Consider the following 24,409-nt stretch of genomic DNA (forward strand, 5'->3'; position numbering starts at 1 on the left):
AATAAGCACATATATTTCCTAAACTGTCATTGCACCCAGTTAATCTAGTTTGTGGGAATCATACTACACAGCCTTTTAACTGTTCATGTGCTAGAACTTATTTTGGGTAGTATATAATATCAACCTCGCATGCAAACCCAAAGAAAAAAGATTCTGTATGCAAATATTCAGAATTGAAAAAATATGGCAAATAGGCAAAGGCAGGCACCGACAGCCTAGTTTTGAATAGCTAATCTGGTAATGTCTAGATCTATTGTGGACTAGAAGGAATATTTGATTGCAAAAACTTTCTGGGATGTACCTGTTTTAACAAAGTGGTTTAAAGTAAGACAAGTTCTGAATTCCAACACAAAGCTTGTTGACAGTGTGAGCTTCTAACTGGCTTGGAACAAGTTTACAATCGCTAACCACTAACAATCTGAAGTATGTAACAAGAGGTTAAAAGAGTTAATGAAACAAAACAAAAAAACATGGCTACGTACACATAACATTTGTTAACAAGATGAACATAAATAATGATAGTGATGCATCATGATGTTGAATAAACTTGCCATGCAGAATGTGATGCGTTACTATGGCAACTGACAACAGGCGGTCTTGTTACACACTTGGAGCTAACTTGTAAAATTATGCGTATTCTTAAGAAATATTTAAACCACAAGAAGCAGCTACAGAATAATTCTACCAAAAGGAAAATATATACGTGTTGGAATCAACATGTACCACGGACATAGAAAAATTAAGAGCCTGGAAGATGAAACCTCAAGGAATTAAATAAATACATTAATATTGAATTATAAGTCTTCTTTAAATATTTTACACCCACAACACACATGAAAAGTGACTAAAGCCTGTAAATATAAATGTCACTGTCTTCAAAACATCATCTGAAACCATCTTAGCAAAGCGTGGTCAGAGACTTCGTATATGCAATGGCTAACAGCTTTCTTGAAAGCCAGAGCATGAAACAGTTTCACATATACCCAGAAAACAGAAAACCCCAGAGCAAATATAGAACGATTGGCTCTCTAAAAACATATTACACAAAGGCTTTATAGGCTTTGAGGTAACAATTTCTTCAAGACATTGTATTACCATTTATAAATGAAGCTACCTACTGTAAGATGCATGAACTATTGAGATTGGCTAGCTCTTTTGTGCTACTAAATTCTTTCCATGAGAATATGATTGGAGAACAATGGAACAAAGTCTACCGATTTTCTGAATTATCTGACATTAGTGTTCGCAATCTAATGATACAGATTAGTTGTATTCCACACAACTTCAGCTCAATGAATTCCTATTTCATCTGGAGAATAAGTATGAAATACTTGGAATGATGGGGCTAAAGCTTTCACGAAACAGTTTTTACAAAATTGCAATAATCAAACCTCATGGTTTCTGCATGTTTCAAGTTCTCCAAACTGTTACGCATTTTATCTTAAAGGAATAGAATATAAATATGTAAGCACTTTCTTATAAATCACAATGAAATATTGATCTGCCAATGAAACACTTATATATACATGGATATGTACATAGTATGTCTGACTGTTTTATAATACAATATGAACATTAATTACACAAGCTGTAAAGATTCATTACTGTAAGATATTTGTTCACAAAATGGTCCAAATATTTGCTACAGCTAATTAATAACTGTACGAATATACTTTTCTAGAAACGAAAGCTATTTCAGTCTACAATTCAAATAGAATGAACTTTTTCGATTTTTTATCAAAATTATTTCACAACATATCTTTTTGTAATGGGGCCGGGGAGAGAGTTGAAGAGGGTTTTTCAAGGATATAAGACTGCCTGACTGACTGAGTTTAGTTTTACGCCGCTTTTAGCAATATTCCAGCAACATCACGGCAGGGGACACCAGAAATGGGCTTCACACATTGTGCCCATGTGGGGAATCGAACCCGGGGCTTCGGCGTGACGAGCCAACGCTTTGACCACTAGGCTACCCCACCGCCCCTCAAGGATATAAGAAAACCTGGAACCAGGATTATTTTCCAGAAATCAAACAATAGGTTCATATTGTGAACAATCTTGTTCTGAAGAACACAATATCTTCAAGTACATTCTAGTATCCAATAAAAATACCTTAGTAACATCACCACAATAAAATACCCCCTTATGTATGAGAGTCAACACCTCTTTCCTCATTGAATACACTGAAAGATTACGCCTCTCACTCGTGACCACACATAACCTCATTCAAAGTCGGAACATACCTAAAATTACAACCCTTAATCTATCTTGATGGCAGCGTATATCTTGCGGATGAACCAGTAGGCTGCATAGAAGCCGATTGTGCCTGTCAGCACCCAGAATGTGAGCACAATGATCCCAGTGTAGCCAAAGTACAACAGTGTGGGGATGAACTCTGTGATCTCAAGCTGAAATAACAAGCAAATATCCAATCAAATTCCGAAAAGAAGTTGAGTAGAAATAACAATAATGAATTCTGAATAATTGGGCATGTCATGAGGTGAGGTGAGGTGAGGTGAAATTGGGTTTAACGTGATTGAGAATATTTTGCACATGACGACGTGCTTGCACGAGTATGTGTATGTGCGGCTGCTTGTACTAGCCCAGACTTAAGCTGGTTTTATAGTTCTAGCCCACTGAGATACCACGCCGCAGTGAAGCATGAATACCCCACTCAGACACATTATACTGACTCCGAGACGACCAGTCCTTGTTGTAGCCATTAATGCCGAGCGCCAGGCAGGGACCAACAAGTACCATATTTGAACGTCTTTAGGTATGACGCGGTCGGGGATTGAACCCGCGACCTTCTGCTCTCCGGGCGGACGGCATGTCATGAAGAGTGAGTATGGTTTTACACAGCTTTTGGCAAAATCCAGCAATATCATGGCGGGGGGACACCAGAAATGGATTCACACATTGTACCCATGTGGGGTTTCAAACTCTTGTTTTAAGCAAGACAAGCAACACTTTAACCACTAGGCTACCCCACGTTCCCAAGTCAAGATAGAAAATGAGAGAACTTAAGGTTTCTCTAAAAAAAATTTGTTGCAGTGAAAATGTTAGTTTCCTCATAAACAACATTCTCTTCCCACAGGGGCTACTTGTCATATCTTCCTACAAACCTATGTTCTAATACGGCCCTTTCATGGCGTGAGTGTTCAGGATTGGTGATTGGTTGCAATCAGATTTAGTTGTGCAATAAGCAATGTTGTTTCAAAAGTGATCATTCACAAGGTCTCGATAATTTCCGTATGCTTTGGGACAACTAGAACCTCTTTCCCTGTGCCATGCGCAAAAGTTTCTTCTAGACAGAACTGTAATGGTGGATCAATTATCACTTTCGTTGACAACAGACAAGCTAGCCATTAAATGTCTTGTGTGTCCCCAGCAGAGGACGGATATTTGTGGCCCCACATTTGCTTGTATTACTCAAGTTGGATCTAAGTCGATGTAAGATGTGTTCTGATTGGATAGAAAAAAGGGAGATATTTCGTGTTGCGATTTTTGCCGCTGGGGGATTTTACGAGAACCGGGAAATATGTCTGTATTAGAACAGAGGTTCGTAGGAAGATATGACAAGTAACCTCTGTGGGAAGAGAATGCATATACAATGCAGGCTGATATTATGTGCTAAGTTCCTCACGGTCAAGGTATGAAGACAAGAAATTAAGCAAGTCACAGAGACAACTCAAGTTTTGTTTACTCTTACTGAGGATACTCAGGGGTGGAAATATCTTTAAAATTGCTAGTGTACTCCCGGTACAGTGGCACATGTAAAATCACTTGCCCTGATAATTTTTCCACTGTACCGGCTGTTTTCTTGTTGATTTTTAAAATAAACAACATAATTAACATTGATAAGTCAACTGGACACAGGTACAGTGTGATATACAAATCTGCTTGCCCGACAGAAACAAACACTGGACTCGGACGTCGGGCAATGGGTTATTTCCACCCCTGATACTGGGGACCTTCTCAGTTTTAGAGTCCCAACTGGGATTTTAAGCCCTTTATCATGGATCCTATCCTCTTGACTTGATTTAAGGGACGCCTGATGCAATAGTCTGTGAATGAACATGGGTGGACTGTGGCACTTGGTCACCCACGATGACAGAAATGTTTCATGAATATCACAAATCAAAAAATGTTTCATGCACGTATACTACCTATTTACAGTTGAAGTAAGGGGATTATACAGTTGGCATATTGTTTACATAACAGTGAGTGAATTAGGTTTTATGACGCTTTTATCGATATTCAAGAAATATTACAGCAGGGGACCTTTTGCATAACAAAGTAGTCAAACTGTTTCGAGTGAGTTTAGTTTTACGTCGCTTCTAGCAATATTCCAGCAATATCACTGCGGGGGACACCAGAAATGGGCTTCTCACATAGTACCCATGTGGGGAATCAAACCTGGGTCTTCGGCGTGACAAGCAAACGCTTTAACTACTGGGCGACCCCACTGACCCCTTCAGGACAAGAGTTTATCTAACAACACTTACCTTGGTTATGAAATAGAATACAGAGTATGCAAAGATGTACACAGCAGAGCCTCCAGACACAATATATGATCTCCACCACCAGTGGTAGTCCTGGAAAGAGAGATCCAGTCATAAACAACAACATAACAACAGAATAGATATTAAGCAAAACAACAATCGATATTGTATTTGAACAACACAACACTTCAAGGGCCATTTTGGATTTCATCTGATAAGGGCCCACCTACCCCAGGGTGCATGCAGTTAGATATGAGTGGGCCCTGTGTCCCATCACTCCTGCCCCAGTGGGATACCAATAGAAATGGTGTCAGTGGATAGTATGGGCTGACTGTGTTTAGTTTTACGCCGTTTTTAAGCAATATTCCTGCAATATCACGGCGGGGGGACACAAGAAAAGGGCTTCACACATTGTACCCATTCGGGGAATCGAACCCGGTTCTTTAGCGTGATGAGCGAATTCTTGAACTACTAGGCTAACCCACTGCCCCAGTATGGGAAGGAGCACTCTTGCATTGTTTTTGTTTATTATTTTGTTTTGTTTTTTCTTGAGAGGCTTTTCGGTAATGCTCACTATAAGTCCTTCTTCGACTTTCATGATCATTTGCTATTACTGGCAAGTAAGCTGATCAATAGTGAGTGAGTTGAGTTTTACGCCGCACTCAGCAATATTCCAGCTATATGGCGGCGGTCTGTAAATAATCGAGTCTGGACCAGACAATCCAGTGATCAACAGCATGAGCATCGATCTGCGCAATTGGGAACCGATGACATGTGTCAACCAAGTCAGCGAGCCTGACCACCCGATCCCGTTAGTCGCCTTTTACGACAAGCAGTCGCCTTTTATGACAAGAATGGGTTGCTGAAGACCTATTCTACCCCGGATCTTCACGGGTCAAGCTGATCAATAAGCCTCCCTTACAGAAGCAGTAACTGCACACAATTGACGAACCTTGATTACATTTATATGATTATAAAGTCATTACCATGAGCATGCAACACCCGAAATACCATGTCAACAAACCCAAATCTAAATACACAATTTAACAACAGCCCACTGCCCCTTTTGAAAGTTGAAAGAAGAAACGCCTACCTCGCCACACAGTTGAAAGTAGACCATGACGATGGAGATTTGTGAAACGGAGACGATGAGAATGATGAACACAATGAAGAGAAAAACCAAACAGGTAGTAGAACTGGTTCTCCCAGATGGCCTGCAACAAAGAATCCAAGTTTAACTGCAGAAGTCATACAAACTCTCTATAGACAGCACCTAGTTTATGGCTTAAACAGGAACAATTACATGTATTGTTAGTAATTGTTAGTAAACTTACCTCTGGATTATGGTAGCCTTATTCAATAGCCGGCTAAATTTACCTCATTTCTGAATTTCTTTTGATTTTCTGTATGTATTCTGTGTATCCACAGGAAAAAGGCTACCATAATCCAGAGGGAATGTTTACGTTTTAATTATATTATTCACAGAGGTCATTATTCTCATCCCCAAAAGGCATATGTAAATTTATACATTATTGATTATACCAACAGAGATGTTTTGTCAAGACAAATAATGGTCCCATAGAAACAAGTGAAGAATAACAATCATTGGTTAAGTGTCTTATTTTAATTTACACATTTTTATAAACATTAATATCTCAAAACAAACATGTTGTGAACTGATGCAAACAGAGCAGCGATATCTACTCCTACTATCCACTTTACAGCGTGTACCCCAATATGTGTATCCCAACCATAATGGTATACTCACAGTGAAGATGAAGAAGAGTTCGATGAACATAGCTCCAAAGGGCAGGATGCCAGCCATCAGAGTACTGAAGATAGAAGAGGTGTCATATTGAGACTGAACCATAATGGCTGAGTGTCACATGGATGGGACTTCACATAAAACGTCTACTAGTTGAAAATCGAGACATTAGGTCCTATAATATTAGTCAAACTGACTGAAGTCCCTTTGCACTCCTGCTTTCATAAACTATACCCTATTACCTAATTTCCATTGTAACATGGGGGTTATTTGCTGGGGGAAAAGGAGGGCTATAATGGGTTAAATTTCTTTATTGATAAAAAGACAAACGATGATGAGAAAAACCAATAAGTAGGTGTATGGTTCTTACAAAGCAAGGATCATAAGTGTGTGGTTCTTACAAAGCAAGGATCATAAGTGTGTGGTTCTTACACACCAAGGATCATAAGTGTGTGTTCTTACAAACCAAGGATCATAAGTGTGTGGTTCTTACAAACCAAGGATCATAAGTGTGTGGTTCTTACACACCAAGGATCATAAGTGTGTGGTTCTTACAAACCAAGGATCATAAGTGTGTGGTTCTTACAAACCAAGGATCATAAGTGTGTGGTTCTTACAAACCAAGGATCATAAGTGTGTGGTTCTTACAAACCAAGGATCATAAGTGTGTGGTTCTTACAAACCAAGGATCATAAGTGTGTGGTTCTTACACACCAAGGATCATAAGTGTGTGGTTCTTACACACCAAGGATCATAAGTGTGTGGTTCTTACACACCAAGGATCATAAGTGTGGTTCTTACACACCAAGGATCATAAGGATCATAAGTGTGTAGTTCTTACACACCAAAGATCATAAGTGTGTGGTTCTTACACACCAAGGATCATAAGTGTGTGGTTCTTACACACCAAGGATCATAAGTGTGTGGTTCTTACACACCAAAGATCATAAGTGTGTGGTTCTTACACACCAAGGATCATAAGTTGTAGTTGGTACAAACCAAAGATCATAAGTGTATGTTCTTACACACCAAGGATCATAAGTGTGTGGTTCTTACACACCAAGGATCATAAGTTGTAGTTGGTACAAACCAAAGATCATAAGTGTATGTTCTTACACACCAAGGATCATAAGTGTGTGGTTCTCACACACCAAGGATCATAAGTTGTAGTTCTTACAAACCAAGGATCATAAGTGTGTGGTTCTTACACACCAAGGATCATAAGTGTGTGGTTCTTACAAACCAAGGATCATAAGTGTGTGGTTCTTACACACCAAGGATCCCTGACTGGGAGGTTCAACTCCACTTTCCCAGTTCAAAGTAAGTGCTTATGAATCATGTGCAAACTAAGCAAGAGGTAGAGTTCAAAAGATGATGTGAGACATACCCAAGAGAGGAGTTCATGTACCAGGTCTGTTCAGGCACCTGTCTGGGGATCTGGTTGGTTCGGACAGGATGCTCATAGGGCTGCAATTATCACGTGTCATGGTCACTTTCCTTGCATCATTCAAGACAAATCATTTAGAAAGAAATTATGCGATGAAGCAGAAATTCCACGGCAAAGAAACTCCAGTATACAACAGAATCAGGTAGTCCTTAATTTCTCTTGTGTTGTACATACTATGAATATCATATTTTTCTCAAAGCCATATTCACACTGGAACAAAGGAAGCATTGTCACTTATCAGTAAAACAGTAAACCATTCATCATTACAACTAATCATAATTCTTGAAAGTAATATCGTCTTTACATTGTACATTTGTAACTGACCTGTTTGCGGTATCCGAAGTAGTATCCCAGGAACACAAGAGGCAGAGCGATTCCGAACCACATACACAGCAGTGCAATCATGGTAGTGAATGGCACAGCACCAGACGAGTGCTTGCCCCAGATGAAGAAGTTGAGAAGGAAACAGATACCGAACACAACTCCCGGGAACAGCAAGCCAGTCTGAAGAGAAACAATGTTAGCTGAACTCGGGATGTATTTGGTGTTGAAAACGCTCCTCAGTAATATATAAGCTAATATTCAAGCTAAGTAGAACTTACAAAAAGCATAGGCTAAAGGCTGTGTATGAAATAAGGCCTGTCCGACCGCCCGAGACGGGCTGGATTTCTGTTGGACGGTCTAAATATACAGCTAGCCAGCCCGATGGTCTGGTAAAAACTTAGATAACATTTTCATGAATCGGAGTAAATTCACCACGTTTTAAAATCTATTTTTCAAACTGAGCTTTACATTTAGACTTGACAATTACTATTTGAACATTAAACTATCGTATCACAAGCTCAAAGCCCTGCGTTGACATACTGAAACAGAGACACCTATAGATGCGCGGAGTAAATACACGTCTAAGGTTCATTAAATTATTCATTGTAACTGAAAAAATAGTATTGTCTGGTCTGGTTAAATCCATTTTGGGCTGGTAACATTTTGAAGTTACCAGCCCGGATGTCTGGCTGTGTTTTGGGCTTATTTCATACACTGCTAAAGGGCTCAGTTCCAACTGAGAATCCCCTGTTTTAAGTGAGCAAGCAAGTGAGCAATACTATGAATACTGTTTTGAAAATAGATCACTGGGCTCTGTCAATAGTTCAAGTATGCAACAAGCAAAATGAATGAGTTTCGTATTGATGAGTCATATTATACACTGGATGGCTGTATTCACCCTTTTATTCGTATATATATTTATAAACAAAACTGTCATATATCGAGTGTACCTGTAGTGCAGCTTGTTTCCACTGGAGACCTTTCAAGGTTTTGTAGATGCGGGCTGAGAAATAGCCAGCAAATAAACTGAAAAATAATAAAACAAATGCTGAGCCTATATGAAAAATAATGTAGGAAATGTTTGGAGTGAGTGAGTGAGTGAGTGAGTGAGAGAGAGAGAGAGAGAGAGAGGGTGAGTGAGTGAGTGAGTTAGTTAGTTGGGTTTTACACTGCTTTTATCAATGTTACAGCAACATCACGGCAGGGGAAATGCTTGGAAGAAGCAATGTGAGTACATTTATAGAAATAATGGATCTTCGGTGAGTTTGGCAAAAATCTTCACTGAAGATGAGGATGATATTGCTTATATTAGTTGGGTAACATTGTACTTTGCTTGTGGTTAAGTACAGTTATTTGTAATCAGATCTTTACAGTACTGCCAGTTCTAGAGCAATAAACATTCAATAATTTTTGGTCTGGTTTGTTGTTTTCTGCCACACTCAGCAATATTCCAGCTATATGGTAGCAGTCTGTAAATAATCTAGCCTGGATGAGACAATCCAGTGGTCAATAGCATGAGCATCAATCTACGCAATTAGGATATGATGACATGTGTCAACCAAGTCAGTGAGCCTGACCACCATTCAATGAAGTAGCCACGTCACCATGCGAGTGAAGTACTGATCATGTTTTGAAACATAACATCTCTTGTTAACAGAGAACCTCAACACTTTCAATGTTATTGTAATTTCATGTCACTGTTTGACAGACTCAAGTGCACTGTTTTGGGTATCCTGTCAGCATTCCTACTACTGAATGAATTCATCTGACACCTTGTGAACGCATTTCTGTCAAGATTCACTATGCATACATTGTTTAAGACACATTGCACTGTATACATTCAAGAGTGAATTTAGTTTTATGCCCGCACTGAGCAATAGTCCAAGTATATGGCCGTAGTCTGTAAATAATCGAGTCTGGACCAGACAATCCAGTGATCAACAGCATGAGCATCGATCTGCGCAATTGGGAACCGATGATGTACATGTGTCAACCAAGCCAGTTAGCCTGACCACCCGATCCCGTTCGTCGCCTCTTACGACAAGCATAGGTTACTGAAGATCAATTCTAACCCGGACCTTGGACCTCTGTTAAGTGTACAGAAACAACCCACACTCACCCTGAGAACATGAACAAGAAAATGGCAGCAGTCATGAGAGCTCCTCGAGAGGCTGGAGACAACATTCCGAGCATGGCGAAAACTGGAACAAATACAATCATCCAAAGTCTTTTGACACAACCATTTAACATTTCAGGTTAAAAAAAGCAACACTGATCTTATTCCTTTCATCATAGATCCTTTGGAAGCAACTTCTGAGTTACTCAGTAAAACACCAAATACAGCAACCAATGGAGCATAACTTCTTGATGCTGCAAATCAAACCTTGCAGGAGATGTAGCTATCAAACTTGATGACAAATCATCAACCAAGCTCCTCTAAAGCTTTATTTCTCATCATAAAGAAGTTCTATTTGGTAATTACTTCAGTACTTGTTGATACTGTGCAAAAAGCTGTAACAAAATTGCTAACCACAACAAATGTACAACTCATTTTTTCCATCCTCAATTAAGTGTCACAAAGACTCACATTTCTGTTATGAAAAACATGCATAAAACAATATTCAGCAAGAAATGACTTCATTGGGAGAGATTGAGAGTCATCCAATGACAATATTGGCTATATTCTGATGAATGCAAGTGACAATTGTAGAGGAGTTGCTTCCCTTCCATTGAGGAATGCATCAATATTTCAGTGTTGTCAGCGAATTATTAACACTTCTTGTCTTGTCTTTTGATTGTTTGTTGTCTACGTTATATTATCTAACCAGACACCAAATGCCTAAACAAGCATAATCCCCTGCCGCAAATTATCAAATCAAACTTATAAAGTAATGACAGTTTAAGTTAAATGTCAACAAAAACATGACCAGTCAATCTCTCTTGATGTCTTGCTCTTTAGGTGTTCAAACACACACATATTTTCAAGACTGACTTTGACATGAATGTCATAGTGTTTGAAATATGCTAAAAATAGTACTAAAGAAACTGCTTTTTGAAAAACATTTAAGGGAAACGCCCGGCGTGGGATAATATAACATCTGGATTGCCAAAAATACACCTGGGTACCAATCCACAAAAAGTTTGTAGCGCCAGCGCCAGCGCTAAACTATAGAGTTACGACGGGTTATAACATTACGAATGCTTTGTGTATCGGGACCCTGGTTTTTAAAAAGGACAGTAGATATCCATGATCATCGAATGCATGGACAAGATATATCTCTACTCACATATAGTGATGAGGGCCATGAAGAAGATCTGCATGCCCGAGCCGACCAGAGCTGCGAGGATCTTGGACTTTCGTGGAGGACGGAACACATCACCATGGACAAGTTTCCAACCAGTTTCCTCAATGGTCTCATCCTGAAAATGGTTGAAATGATTTGAGTCCAGCTTTATGCTGGAGAAATTCCAGTGATGGAAAATAATGCTCCTGGCATCTGAGTCTGAACTTTCAACATCTGGGTTAGGTTATGTGGACACCACAGCCGATATTTTTAATACTGGAAATCAATTACATCTTAGAATCATAAGGAGTAACAGTAGTCGGTGGTGCTTGCTTTGTATCATTTGGAAACTATTACATATTGGGAAAATTATACCATAGAGATAAACTTACCACATCTTCATCTTTATTGTATTTCGCAATGTCCCGACGTAGGGTACGAACCATGATCATTGTCAGGATACCTGTTTGTGAAAAACATCTCAATGGTCATCATTACTGTGAGTGGATGTGTAACCAAAACAACATGCAATTTTCTAGGGGGGCATAGTTAGATATATTTTGGTTTAATTGCAAATGATGACCTAAAAATATTGAATGGGTTTCTTCAAAGACTATGCAACATTATTATTAACATGTAAATAAACAGCACAGGGCTAGATATTATCTTATATTTCCAATATTTTAAACTTTATCCGCAACAGAGACACCATCTTGTTACAACTTGTAGTCCACCAGGAAATGTTACTTGTCCTTCCTGAATCTTATTTTAGCTGCAATAGTGGACTTGGGTTGATTTTGAACTTGAGTTCATTAGTTGCCACCATCAACCAGAAGATCCAGGTTAGAATTGGTCTTGAACAACCAAACCAAACAGGACCAGGACTCTGGGGATCTAATCTACTAATCCCTATGGCAACACTGCAAAATTGTGTTTGTTTGTTGTTAAAATGCCAACAGCAATATTGCAGTTACATGTAGCCTGTAAATATTTAAATCTGGACCAAATAATCCAGTGATTGATATGGTGGGCAACGAGCCATTGTTGGGCTATGATGACACAATCAACCAATCCATGAGTGAGTGAGTGAGTTTAGTTTTACGCTGCTTTTAGCAACATTCCAGCAATATCACGGCGTGGGACACCAGAAATGGGCTTCACACATTGTACCCATGTGGGGAATCGAACCCCGGGTTTTCAGCGTGATGATCCAATGCTTTAACCACTAGGCTATCCCAACGCCCCTCCACTAAAGTAACCCAATTAAGTCTTTCCTACTGTTGTCATCTATAAGTGAAATGGGTCAAGGTAACATGCGAGATGGCTTACCTGAGAGGAAGAAGACAACGACGACAGAGTTGACGATGGAGAACCAGTGAATCTGGACATCACTCATGGACAAGTAGGTGTCCCAGCGGGGAGGCCCAACGGATTTCACTCTTCACCCAGTTCACCTCGTATGTAAACAGTACGTCTGTCACACCTGAAACAGTAACACACCGTGTGTGAGGTGAGGTGAGATTGGGTTTAACGTGGTGCTTGAGAATATTTCGCTCATATGTCGACGTGCATGCGTGTGTATGTGCGGCTGCTTGTACTAGCCCAGACTTAAGCTGGTTTTATAGTGCTAGCCCACTGAGCTACCATGCCGCAGTGAAGCATGAATACCCCACTCAGACACATTATACTGACTCCGAGCAGACCAGTCCTTGTTGTACCCATTAAGCCGAGCGCCAGGCTGGGACCAACAAGTACCATATTTTAACGTCTTTCGGTATGATGCGGTCGGGGATCGAACCCGCAACCTTCCGCTCTCTGGGCGGACGTTCTAACCACTACACCGGAGGAGGTCAACACGCTGTGTGTAAAATTACCACACTTTAACAAAGATTCCAGTACCATATATATTCACAGTGGAGAACACCAGATATGCAGGGATGGAAATTCAATGTTAAGACATGTAAAATTTCAAAACATCAAAGAATTTCAAGTAAATGTTTTAGCTACAATTTACACTATCTCCAACAAGTTATATATCAAGATATTCTTTGGACAAGCAGAACAGTTGTTCTTTCGATAATCTGCTGAACTCATCATTATTTGGTTCAGTAATTTGTGACATCGATATGTGAAACATGAGTCATCAAGTTTCCATGGTGATAGTTTATTCATAAAGCAGCTTTACATAAAACACAAAAGATATATAACAAGATTCTGCAGAATACTAACACTGAACATACTGGTACTAAAGTACTGTCAGAAAAAAAACCCTGTGTTTATTCACATTTATATCCACAATTTATGTAGGTAATATGTGAAAGTGTGAAATATCTGTTAAACTAAGTTAGGCCTAACTACAGTCTCAGTGGTAGGGAGATAGGAAACGTAAAAAAATTACTTTACTAAGGAGAGATTAGTGCAGAACTGAGCAATGTGTATTTATCCAAAGTCCAAAGCAACTAATTTGGAACAGACCATGGCTTTGTGCAAATAAGTGTGCAATGACATTGTATTACAATGGACAATTTTTGAATGACCATTTTGAAATGTGAGTAAGCTTCATTATAAACGATAGCTGACGTAAAATATGATAACTTTAACACTGAAACTATTAAGGATATAGCAACCACGGAGTGTCACTATCACTATACAAGAGTCATCAGAAGATGACATATACCCCCGGCCCACACATATTTGAAAGAACAAATCATCTGACAGTTACTTAAAGTCCAGCTTGATGTCTTTTTAGACTAATCCAAATCGTTTCCATGGAAATCATGATAAAAATATAAATGCCAAATATGTGTAAATAGCAAAAGGCACCACTTCAAGATCTGACTCATAAATCTGCCAAGTTTTGCTGAAAGATATTAAGAAGTTTTCGAGTTGTGCTCCGGAAACAAAGCCCCTCCCTCCCTTTTGAGACTTAGTCCAAAACGTTTCCATGGAAAGCAATAAAAATAAAAATGACAAAATTCTGCCAAATAGCAAAAGGCACCACTTTAGGTTCTGTTTGATATATCTACCACGTTTTGTTTAATTTTTTCAATTATGGCATACTGAAAAACAAATTTGAATTTCTCACAAGCATGTGAAGCTATATTTTGATTGGTTCAGTCAGTCACAAATGAACAATTAACAAAGAAGAAAATACCTAGTATTCAGATCTGTCTTCATTAGAAAACAATGATTGGCCATGGAACATGTTAATACAAAAGTAATGGACATGAAACGTGGATTACTGGCCTAGTCAGTGGGTATGCAAATATAAGATACTGTGGCAACATCTGTTGAAGGTATGATAAGAATCCAAACAGGCCAACAACTGTTTCATAATTGATCATAGTCCAACTACAACTATGGTTGTGCCAGCTGGGAGTTTTCGTAATTGGAGAAATAACAATAATCAATCCATCAATCACTCTATACACTTAGCTATATGCATATTGTGCTGGTATCCAGTAATAAATGTTTTTACAAAGCAGTCAAAACCTACCTTGGGCATTGATTTTCTGAGGGGCAGGTTTTCTGTCCAGGTTCTTCTGCTTACAAATTCCCTTGTCATCAACACCTAATTCTCCATTATTGATACTGAAAGAGTGAGTGAGTTTGGTTTTACGCCGCTTTTAGTAATATTCCAGCATTATCACATTGAGGGACACCAGAAATGGGCTTCACACATTGTACCCATGTGGGGAATCAAACCTGGGTCTTTGGTGTGACGAGTCAACGCTTTAACTACTAGGCTACCCCACTGCCCAGATACTGAGAGAACAGAGGCACAACTAACAGATTATATTTAACACACCTGGGGTTAATTCTGATAATAAACTATCCAAAGCATGGTCACAGATAGGTGATATGATTGCAGACATTTTCAAAACATTCAATCTTATCTTGTATTGGTATTAACAACCGGAGATATGACATACTGTCACTCCACTAGACCGATGATCAATGAGGGCCTTGGTTTACAACTGCTTGAACTTTGAGGCATGAATATTGAGTGAGTGAGTGAGTGAGTGAGTTGAGTTTTACACCGCACTCAGCAATATTCCAGCTATTTGGTGGTGGTCTGTAAATCTGGACCAGACAATCCAGTAATCAACAGCGGCATGAATATTGAGGCAGATCAGCTAATGTGGGATGAAAGCGTTTACGTCATGGAGTGAGTAAGTTTGGTTTTACACCCCTTTCAGCAATATTCCAGCAATATCATGGCAGCAGGCACCAGAAATGGGCTTCACACATTGTACCCATGAGGGGGATCGAACCCGGGTCTTCGGCGTGACGAGCGAACGCTTTAACCACTAGGCTACCCTACTGCCCCATACAGTCATGGAAGTCTTTGACTTTCTTTTAATTTATAACTGTCAGGAAGGCCTAGCACCAGCACACCTGTCCACACTTTTCAATACAATACACGCCACAAAGATCAGTTCAATCAGAAGATGTACACCAACTGTCTTTCCACAATCTGGATACAGATCTTTCCGCACAAACGGAACTCCTCTGTGTTGTGCCCCTTGCCTTTCTAATATCAGTCGTTCCAACAAATTTGAAACTTTGCATCACAACTCAAAACATATCTTTTCTGTGATGCACATAACATGCACAAGGCAGATATGTTGGTGGAGAAACTTTTGGGGCACTGTGCCACATTAGTACTTTATGTATCTGCAAATGCTTTTCATATGAGCGCCTGTGAGCAGGGGCCATATATGTTTACTGAGAGGGTCCTACTCAGATCATGAACTGAGTGCACAGAGGATAGCGCAAAGTAAGTACATAATATAAGCAACATTGCTGAAAACCCATGATCAGCAGATCCTGATATTTCTAAGGGAGGCAATGACCGATGATGAAATCTGTGTTTCAGCACATTTCCACCCAAAACATTAAGTCAAGCTATTATATTCTTACCTCCTTGGTTCCACTTCAAAAGCAACCACTCTGAATGATTTGCTGAAAAAGAAAAACAGTGTACTATTGACAATGAAGGTAACAGGGTCTACAGAAGGGTACTTACTCACCATTGGTGTTATACAGTGTCTATAGAGAAGGATACCATATGTTACGGTAGATAAGCCAAATTTTGAGGACAAAAAGAGAAAAACAGTCTGTAGATGGAAGTCAGCTTATCTACGGGTTACACTTTTGTCAAACTTTTTTTCAATGGGTAAGAAAACGACATCATATTGTTTCGTGTGAACGAACAAGAGAATACGACTGTCAGTAAAGACGTCAAATTTGCAATTTAACATCACTAGACAAGATTATTTACCTTTTCAGTTCTAATTTCTTTTTCGCAAGGCATTATCATATATGCAGGGATTAAGACTACTAAGTGTATATGTCTCGAATACCGAGCCAGAAGGAAATAGCAATCACCTGTGCACACATCTCCCCCATCTACTGGTAATTTCTTTAAAACATACCCAATAATATAACAAGATCAATTCTGATGCAGTAATTAGGAAAATAAAGTATCTGAAACTATTTTTTTACCATGAGAATACATTCTAGCATTGGGTCATTTTAATTGCAGGTTTTGCTCTATAAATGTAAAATATTTATAATTATAACTAAGGTTACATGTGAGAGCACTTTGGTGTCTTGCCAGAATGTTTTTATGCATGGTACAATTTCACCTGACACCAATGATGTTTCACGCGATCTCGCTATTTCCACCGTGAAAACAGTTTGTTGACATGTGATTGTCCAGCAACAACAAATATGACTTTAAGCGAAACAAAATATGCATACGTATCCATTTTCTATCAACAACACTTCATTTAGAGGAGTGAGTAGATGCAATATGATAGTGATTGCTGTAAATAATGCGGAATGAAGTTGTAAATATCGGAGAAGAAACTTGCATAATTCAATGTGGATTTGTTGACACTATTCCCCATAACTGATCACGACGACGAAAAAATGAGCAAAGCTTGAGGGGTTGGCTTACCTATGGAATATACCAATTTGGAGGGTCAAGTTAGGTGGTCAGCTTATCTATAAGATCCGCTTATCTACAGTAATCAGGGGTGGAAATAACTTTAAAATTGCTTGTGTACTCTGGTACAGTGGCACATGTAAAATCACTTGCCCTGATAATGTTTCCACTATACAAGACACCTTTCTTGTTGATTTTTTTAAATAAGCAACACGATGAACATTGGAAAGTCAACTGGACACTGGTACAGCGTGATATACAAATTTGCATGCCCGACAGAAAAAACACACTGGACTTGGGCGTCGGGCAATGGGTTATTTCCACCCGAGTAATATATAGTACATACTCATCATTGATGTTATACAGTGCTTACAGAGAAGGGTACTTACTCATCATCTGTGTGATACTTGAGGATAAGTCGCAGATGGTTATTGATGTACACCTACAAAGAAAATACCATCCATGAACATGCAATTTCAATAGTGGTCCATCAGCTCATACTTTCTGTTGCCAGCTGATGTATTAAAATGCACTAATTTGAAATACACATCCCAAAAGAAGTAAAGGATCACACAATTATATGTAATCTACAGTGTGGGCATGTAGAAGTTTTGGGAGATAACAATGTAGGTTACTGCAATTACCTCATTTCCAGTCTCATATCCAAGCTTGTAGCCATGCTCATACTGAACTTCTTTGCTGTCGAGCAGTTCAAATTTGGTTGCACACGGCAGATTATCAACAATTCTGTAATGATAAGGCAATTCATCCATCACAACACCACATAACGGGGTGGAAAATACACTCATTAATTAGTCCGACGACGACTAATGAAGAAAGAGTTTGTATGATACACTGCTGGACATGAAAAGCTCAAAAAAACAACCACACATTCAAAATGAACAAGATTTGTCAATGACTGGATGCTGAAAGGTATCACTCTTCTTTTCAAACACCTGCAATAAGATGGCAGTTGAGACCACTAGCCCAAACATGGCTCAGATTTTAGTGCTATCATATGGACTATTATCAGCCGAGCTTGCTATACCAAACATACTTTACTCAACTTGGGATACAGACCAGTGGCTAACACTTGATAGTGAAAGTGATGTTAGAATGTCATGTAGTTGTCATGTCAATAGTGTTTTTTTTGCGATCAGTACTAATCCAGTCTTATTACCGTCGGTTGGACATACAGGACTTCCTGACATGGAGAGTGAGTGCGTTTAGTTTTATGTCGCTTTTAAAATCCAGCAATATCACTGCAGGGAACACACCAGAAATGGGTTTACAAATTGTAGTGTTGTACCCATGTGGGGAATCGAACCTGGGTCTTCAGTGTGACAAGCAAACACTTTAACCACTAGGCTACCCCACCACCCTAATGACATGGCACTCATGGAGATCCGGTTTAGAATTGGTCTTCAGTAACCCATGAATATCGTAAGAGGCGACTAACAGGATCAGGTGGTTAGGTTCGCTGACTTGGTTGACTCATGTCATCGGTTCCCAACAGCGCAGATCGATGCTCATGATATTGATCACTACATTGTCTGGTACAGACTTGATTATTTACAGATCGCTGGCATATAGCTGAAATATTGCTTAGTGTAGCGTTAAAACAACAAACCAACCAACCAACTCAACTTTGACATGGTGAAGTGAATGAACATGATACTTACAGATGCACAAAGTAGTCGTGCTTGATCCTGTCAATAAAATCAGCTGCTCCACTCTGACTGATCTGCACAGGTTTGGTCGGACTACTGGGGTGGTTACACAGTGTCTCACATGAGATATTCTGGGCCATATTTACCTGGGTGAAAATTATTATAGAACATCAAAATCATGATGACGTCTTAATGCAGCAGATCAAAAGTAACATAAGGACTGTGATTTCTTTTCTGTAAATGACATCTTGCACGGATGACAGACAGATGGACAAAGGCAAAAGGAGTGAGACAGGATAACAGAAGGAATGAAAGCAATACATACCCTGTATGGTGTGTTGACAATACGATCTCCTCGCAAGACCTCACCTAAACAACAGATGACACATCACATAAAATGTTAAAACTGATCATGCTCATAAAATATACATTGTTTGGGTGTTTTGTGTTTAATGCCGAACACAGCAATATTTCAGCTATATAAGGGCAGTTTGTAAAATAATCCAGTCTGGACTGGACAATCCAGCAATTGACATCATGGGTATCTGATGCCTTCACAGGTGGATATGTGGATATGTGGGCGAGTGGGTGAGTGAGTTTTACACCACATGGGGACACCAGAAATCAACAATAGGCCTTCAAAAGTGTAAGTGAACCACCCTTCATGTCACTGGTTTGCCTGGTTCAGATTTGACCATTTTCCACTGTGATGTAGCAGTAACACTACTGCCTTCAGTATAAAAAGAAATTCACTGACACTGTTTAAAATCAAGGCAGCCCAATGACCCTGAAATGCATAACTTATGAGAGGAGAAACGTATACAACGTGAATAAACAAACTATTTCCCTGCCACTTACCCAGGTTCTCTGCCTTGTGGGTGATGCCATTAGGTGGTGGACAGAATGCCAGGGAATAGTATTCATATGGTAGCTGAGTCCTCACACTGGTCAACTTCACAGCCTGGAATCAGCACATTGGGTGAGTTAATGGTACAGACTAGGATAGTGACAGAAAAAAAGGCAACTTTTACAAAAGGAAGAATCTTGAACATGCTCAGCTGGTGCACGCAAGAAACGTAACATGATCATGGTAGACAAATGAACCTAATATAAAACATTGTGTTTCTTTTTATTTGTAACCAGGGAACTAAACAGATTGTTTTGATCTCTGTGCTGAAGCGCATAAACTTCCCTGCCTGACATAGGTTTTGATTTGTTGAAAGGAAAAACAGTCTGTAGATAATTCTGTAATCTTTAAAGATCACATATACTCTAGGGGGGTACAAATACATAAATCACTAATTGGCATCGTTATAAATGAAGCCCCATCATTAAAACTACTCATTTTGATCTTTAATTAACTTAAATCGACCTTTTTGACAACAGTGCACAATTCTCACCCGCGAACGAACTTTCATCCATTCATAATGGCGCGTTTCTGTGACGTCATGTGAGGAATAGATATGAGGGTCGATGTGAAAAATGAAAGCTATATGTTCTCACAATCTACTGTCATTTAATTTTGTCTCCTGCTTTGCCTAGTTTCCGAGTTACAACTTGTTTTCATAGACGATTCTGTCAAAATCGCTTGGTGTCGCTAGGCCTTATTTGTTCAAGCCAGATGCTAGTGAGAGCGAAACCGATGATCAGCCTCGCTCATCATGGTTATGGTTAATTTCTTCAACCTAAACAGTGCGACATTAAGAAAGGTGGATGCCCATCAGATGCAGTTATTTGAAAATATCCCTGGTAGTTCTGGTCTGATTGAAATAAAGTATCAAAGCAGTGTGGGCTTTTTCAGGTTTTCTAATGCCTGGATGTAATGACTGATCCAAATTGATCCCATTTCTGTTACCTCGATATTTAATCATGTCATGTAAAAATATGACGCCTATTACGTATGATATTAAAAATTGACATTTGATTTATTTGAATCCGTAAACTAAACAACCCTACTTTGCCATTGCTAGAAGAAACTGAAAATTTACTTAGGTAAATAGGTACATACAGTTTTAGCACACAGCAAATGCTTATGTGTATTTCTTATGCAACAATGAAGTTCTGTTTGTATTCTCAAAACAGTGTTGGCCCATAAGTTTTCACATGCAATACAGCAATTAATACTCCCTTGTTGTAACCCGTGTTAGGTGGTATAAACCTATACACATGTTATTTGTCATCATTCACTTGATGGTCAGTTAATGAATTTATAACAGGTATAATTAGTGGTAAAGCCACTTAGATTACCCGACAAAGGTTCCCATTTGGCATTTCTTGTGTCTGGAGTAAATACTCAACATTATAAACATCGATCAACAAAGTTTATTTGTTCTTTAACACAAACTTTCTACAAAAACATTGCCACAAATTTCACATTGATTTATAATGCAAAAATATATAAACATGTTTCTTTTGCATATTTCGTGTATTTGGACTTCTTAAGTTTTATAAATTACTGTTCATTCTGGTTATTTTTAGCATGGTGCTTTGTAACTTGTCAAATAAGTGTAAACAAAATTATCATCTGTAAAACAAGCGAGTGATATAATTCTTTGATGTGCTTTATATTTGAGAAAGCTTTCATACAGTTTCTTATCTATCAGATGTTATTCGTATTGTGACCCAAGAACCAAATAGACTTCAAAACTATTGTTTATACAACAAGTACAATTTTCTAACCAATTCTAATCATCAATTTGCTGTCTAAGATCGAATATAATAAATACATTCTTATTTGTTGTTACACACTGCACTCAGCAATTAATCCAGCTGAATGTCAGCGACCTGTAAATACTTCAGTTTGGTACAGACAATCTAGTCATTGACATCATGAGCATCGATTTATGCAAGCAGGCTACAAGGACATGCATTGAGTCTGAATATCCAAAAGCCCACTAATAACCTCCTACGATCAATCGAAGATCAATTTTAACCTGGGTCTTCACGGGTATCTGAAACCATTACCTTGACATCTACAACATCTCCTTTCTTGAACTCCACTGGGGCAACCCCAGGCACATAGAAGCATGCAACAGAGGATATGGTCAACAGGAAGATTACTGCACTTCCTACAGTGATGCTCTGAAAGAAAGGAAATGTTTTATGTTAGGTTTATTGTTATCACTTAACTTAAGGTGGTAAAAATAACAGATAAATAAAAAGTTTCCATACATTGTTTAAATCATCTATCAGCATGAACAAAGCATCACGATACTGAACCTTATGACAAAAAATGCAAAGGTTTCTCTCTAACGATTCTGCAAATGCCAAGGTTTGAGGACTGGTGTATATGAGAGGGGAATGTCACTGCACAGGGTTTTGCATCAGTGTGTATAGTGCACTAAAGCTGCAGCACCATCCCTATCCCCATCCCAAACCAAGTCCCTTCCCCTGCTTCTTAACTGACTAGTGTGCTATAACACACTATTATTATAGGATATTTATATAGTAGACATCGATAAAACATGTATTACTTAATTTCAAGTAGTGTGTGTGTGTGTGTGTGTGTGTGTGAGTGAGTGAGTGAGTGAGTGAGAGAGAGAGAGAACGAACATAATGGTGTCCCCTTCACACTAATAGCAGAGAAAATCTGTGTGTGAGAACGAACATGATGCAGATTTGAAAAACAACGGGAACTTCTGACTGATCAATGTATCTAATCTAGTCTAGTTACTGTCAATCCTCAGTCACATATCCAGTTTTTCTGCATTTCACATGAGACATATCAGATAAATCAATAATTGACCAACATATGCAACATCTTGAACTGATGTTATCTCCCTGCAATGTATGGTAAGGTGGCAGGTTTGAATTTTGGTGGTAATTTCTCCTCTTAAGTTCAACATGTGAATTACAACACTTAATCAATGCACATTCTTTTTTTGAATATGGCAAGCATCACAAATAATCTGCAAAGTGGTAGTTTTTACTGTGAAAAGGTACATGATGTGGCCAACTGTACATGTTGAACAAAATCCAGGGTTAAGCCTGAAACATCTGAAATTAAATTGTAATATGTGCCCAAAATGTTTGACTGTACTAGACTAACCACATTCCAAATCATTATTTCCAGTAGGTTTTAGTGATATTATCTGGACTAAATTATGAACGGTGAACTGATAATCCCATAAGTACTGAACAAAATGGCATCTTTATTAGATTCAAGAACCACAGGACTGCCACAAATTACCACAACCTTAACCCTGTCCACCAAAATAGCTGGTTTTTTTTACTTAACTAAATCCTAAGAAAAACATGAGCTTTACCATCAACTTTCCTCCACTGAAAAACATGACTGAAGCACAGCACTTGCACTGTTGGTGCTGCTGTTTTGCTGAGCTCTATCATTTTGTTTTGAGAATATATTTGGGCATGAAATAAAGGCCTGAAGTCATTTATTTCATACATAATGTAAACAAACATAGAAACATTAAGGTACTGGCCCTTTCTGTTTCATCTGATTAATACATCTTCAAGCTGGCAACATGGGTTCAATCCTTTTTCATCTTCATTACCATCATGCTAATTGGAACCTGACATTGTGTCTAGTTCAATACAAAAATGCTGATAGTTCAATCAATTGTCAAAAGTGATGACAAGGTTACAAAAACATATTTCAAATATCAATTTGATGAGGTTAGTCACTACAATTCATACAACCCACAAGACACACACTCTGAGCAAGACAGCTAACATATGGCAATCAATGGCTTCTGAACATGTACATCATAACTATTACATACGCGAGAAAAATATTAGGACGACACGATGAACTAGTATTGCAGAAACAGAAATCAAACCGCTCGCAGACCGGCTTCGACATGTACTGCATACAATTCAAGGATGTCTTGGGACTTCCGACTTGACATTTCAGAATCTAATGATGTTCCTGTCTCCATTTATCCCAAACCAAACATTGCACTCAAACTCTTAAGATTCCATTTACAGTTATTATGGCCATCGTATAACGTATTATTTCTCCCTGTCCTGCAAAAATACTCAGTTTCAAAAACATGACAACCGACTTACCAGCGCCGCCATCTTGCTACAAACGTGGACCCCGTGACGTCACGTTTGAGGCTGTATTAAATCTGGACCTGTGTTATCTTCCACGTTGCTCTTGCGCCCACGGCAACGTATTATATAACAACAATTAACACAGCTACCGGTTTCCTGACTGGGTGGTTCTGTAATTTCTAGGACTATTTTCCCTTATCGCAATTTTTTAAACACGCATGATCTACGTTTTTCAAACAACTTATGTTAAAAGATAATACGGACTAAAGGTACGTTTCCCGTTGGAAATAAAACATTCATTTGCTGACTTATTCATAGGGGTGTCAGCTTTATCATACGTTTGTGAATGATAACAATAACATCAGGAAACGTTAGAAATGTATATGGATATAAACCAGTTGCATATACATAAGACACCTCACTATATTCCATGTGCATCTATATC

The 24,409-nt window shown here is 38.8% G+C and overlaps 1 protein-coding gene across 1 annotated transcript; it reads right to left on the reverse strand.

Moving 5' to 3' along the window:
* Nucleotides 1-1,984: 1,984 nt before the first annotated feature.
* Nucleotides 1,985-24,126, reverse strand: LOC124283935 (transmembrane 9 superfamily member 4-like). The gene is given in 22 exon segments (XM_046719971.1): nt 1,985-2,408; nt 4,509-4,598; nt 5,599-5,682; nt 5,684-5,719; nt 6,274-6,337; nt 7,658-7,737; nt 8,042-8,221; nt 8,992-9,067; nt 10,161-10,242; nt 11,329-11,461; nt 11,718-11,788; nt 12,655-12,742; nt 12,744-12,808; nt 14,822-14,916; nt 16,249-16,290; nt 17,668-17,720; nt 17,923-18,025; nt 18,961-19,094; nt 19,274-19,317; nt 19,807-19,909; nt 21,913-22,029; nt 23,977-24,126. Coding segments are annotated over 22 exon segments (1,902 nt in total). The 5' UTR covers nt 23,989-24,126; the 3' UTR covers nt 1,985-2,258.
* Between the last annotated feature and the right edge of the window lie 283 nt (nt 24,127-24,409).

The sequence above is a fragment of the Haliotis rubra genome, unplaced genomic scaffold, assembly GCF_003918875.1.
Source record: "Haliotis rubra isolate DU_JTF1 unplaced genomic scaffold, ASM391887v1 Scf325, whole genome shotgun sequence".
Classification (NCBI taxonomy): Eukaryota; Metazoa; Mollusca; class Gastropoda; order Lepetellida; family Haliotidae; genus Haliotis; species Haliotis rubra.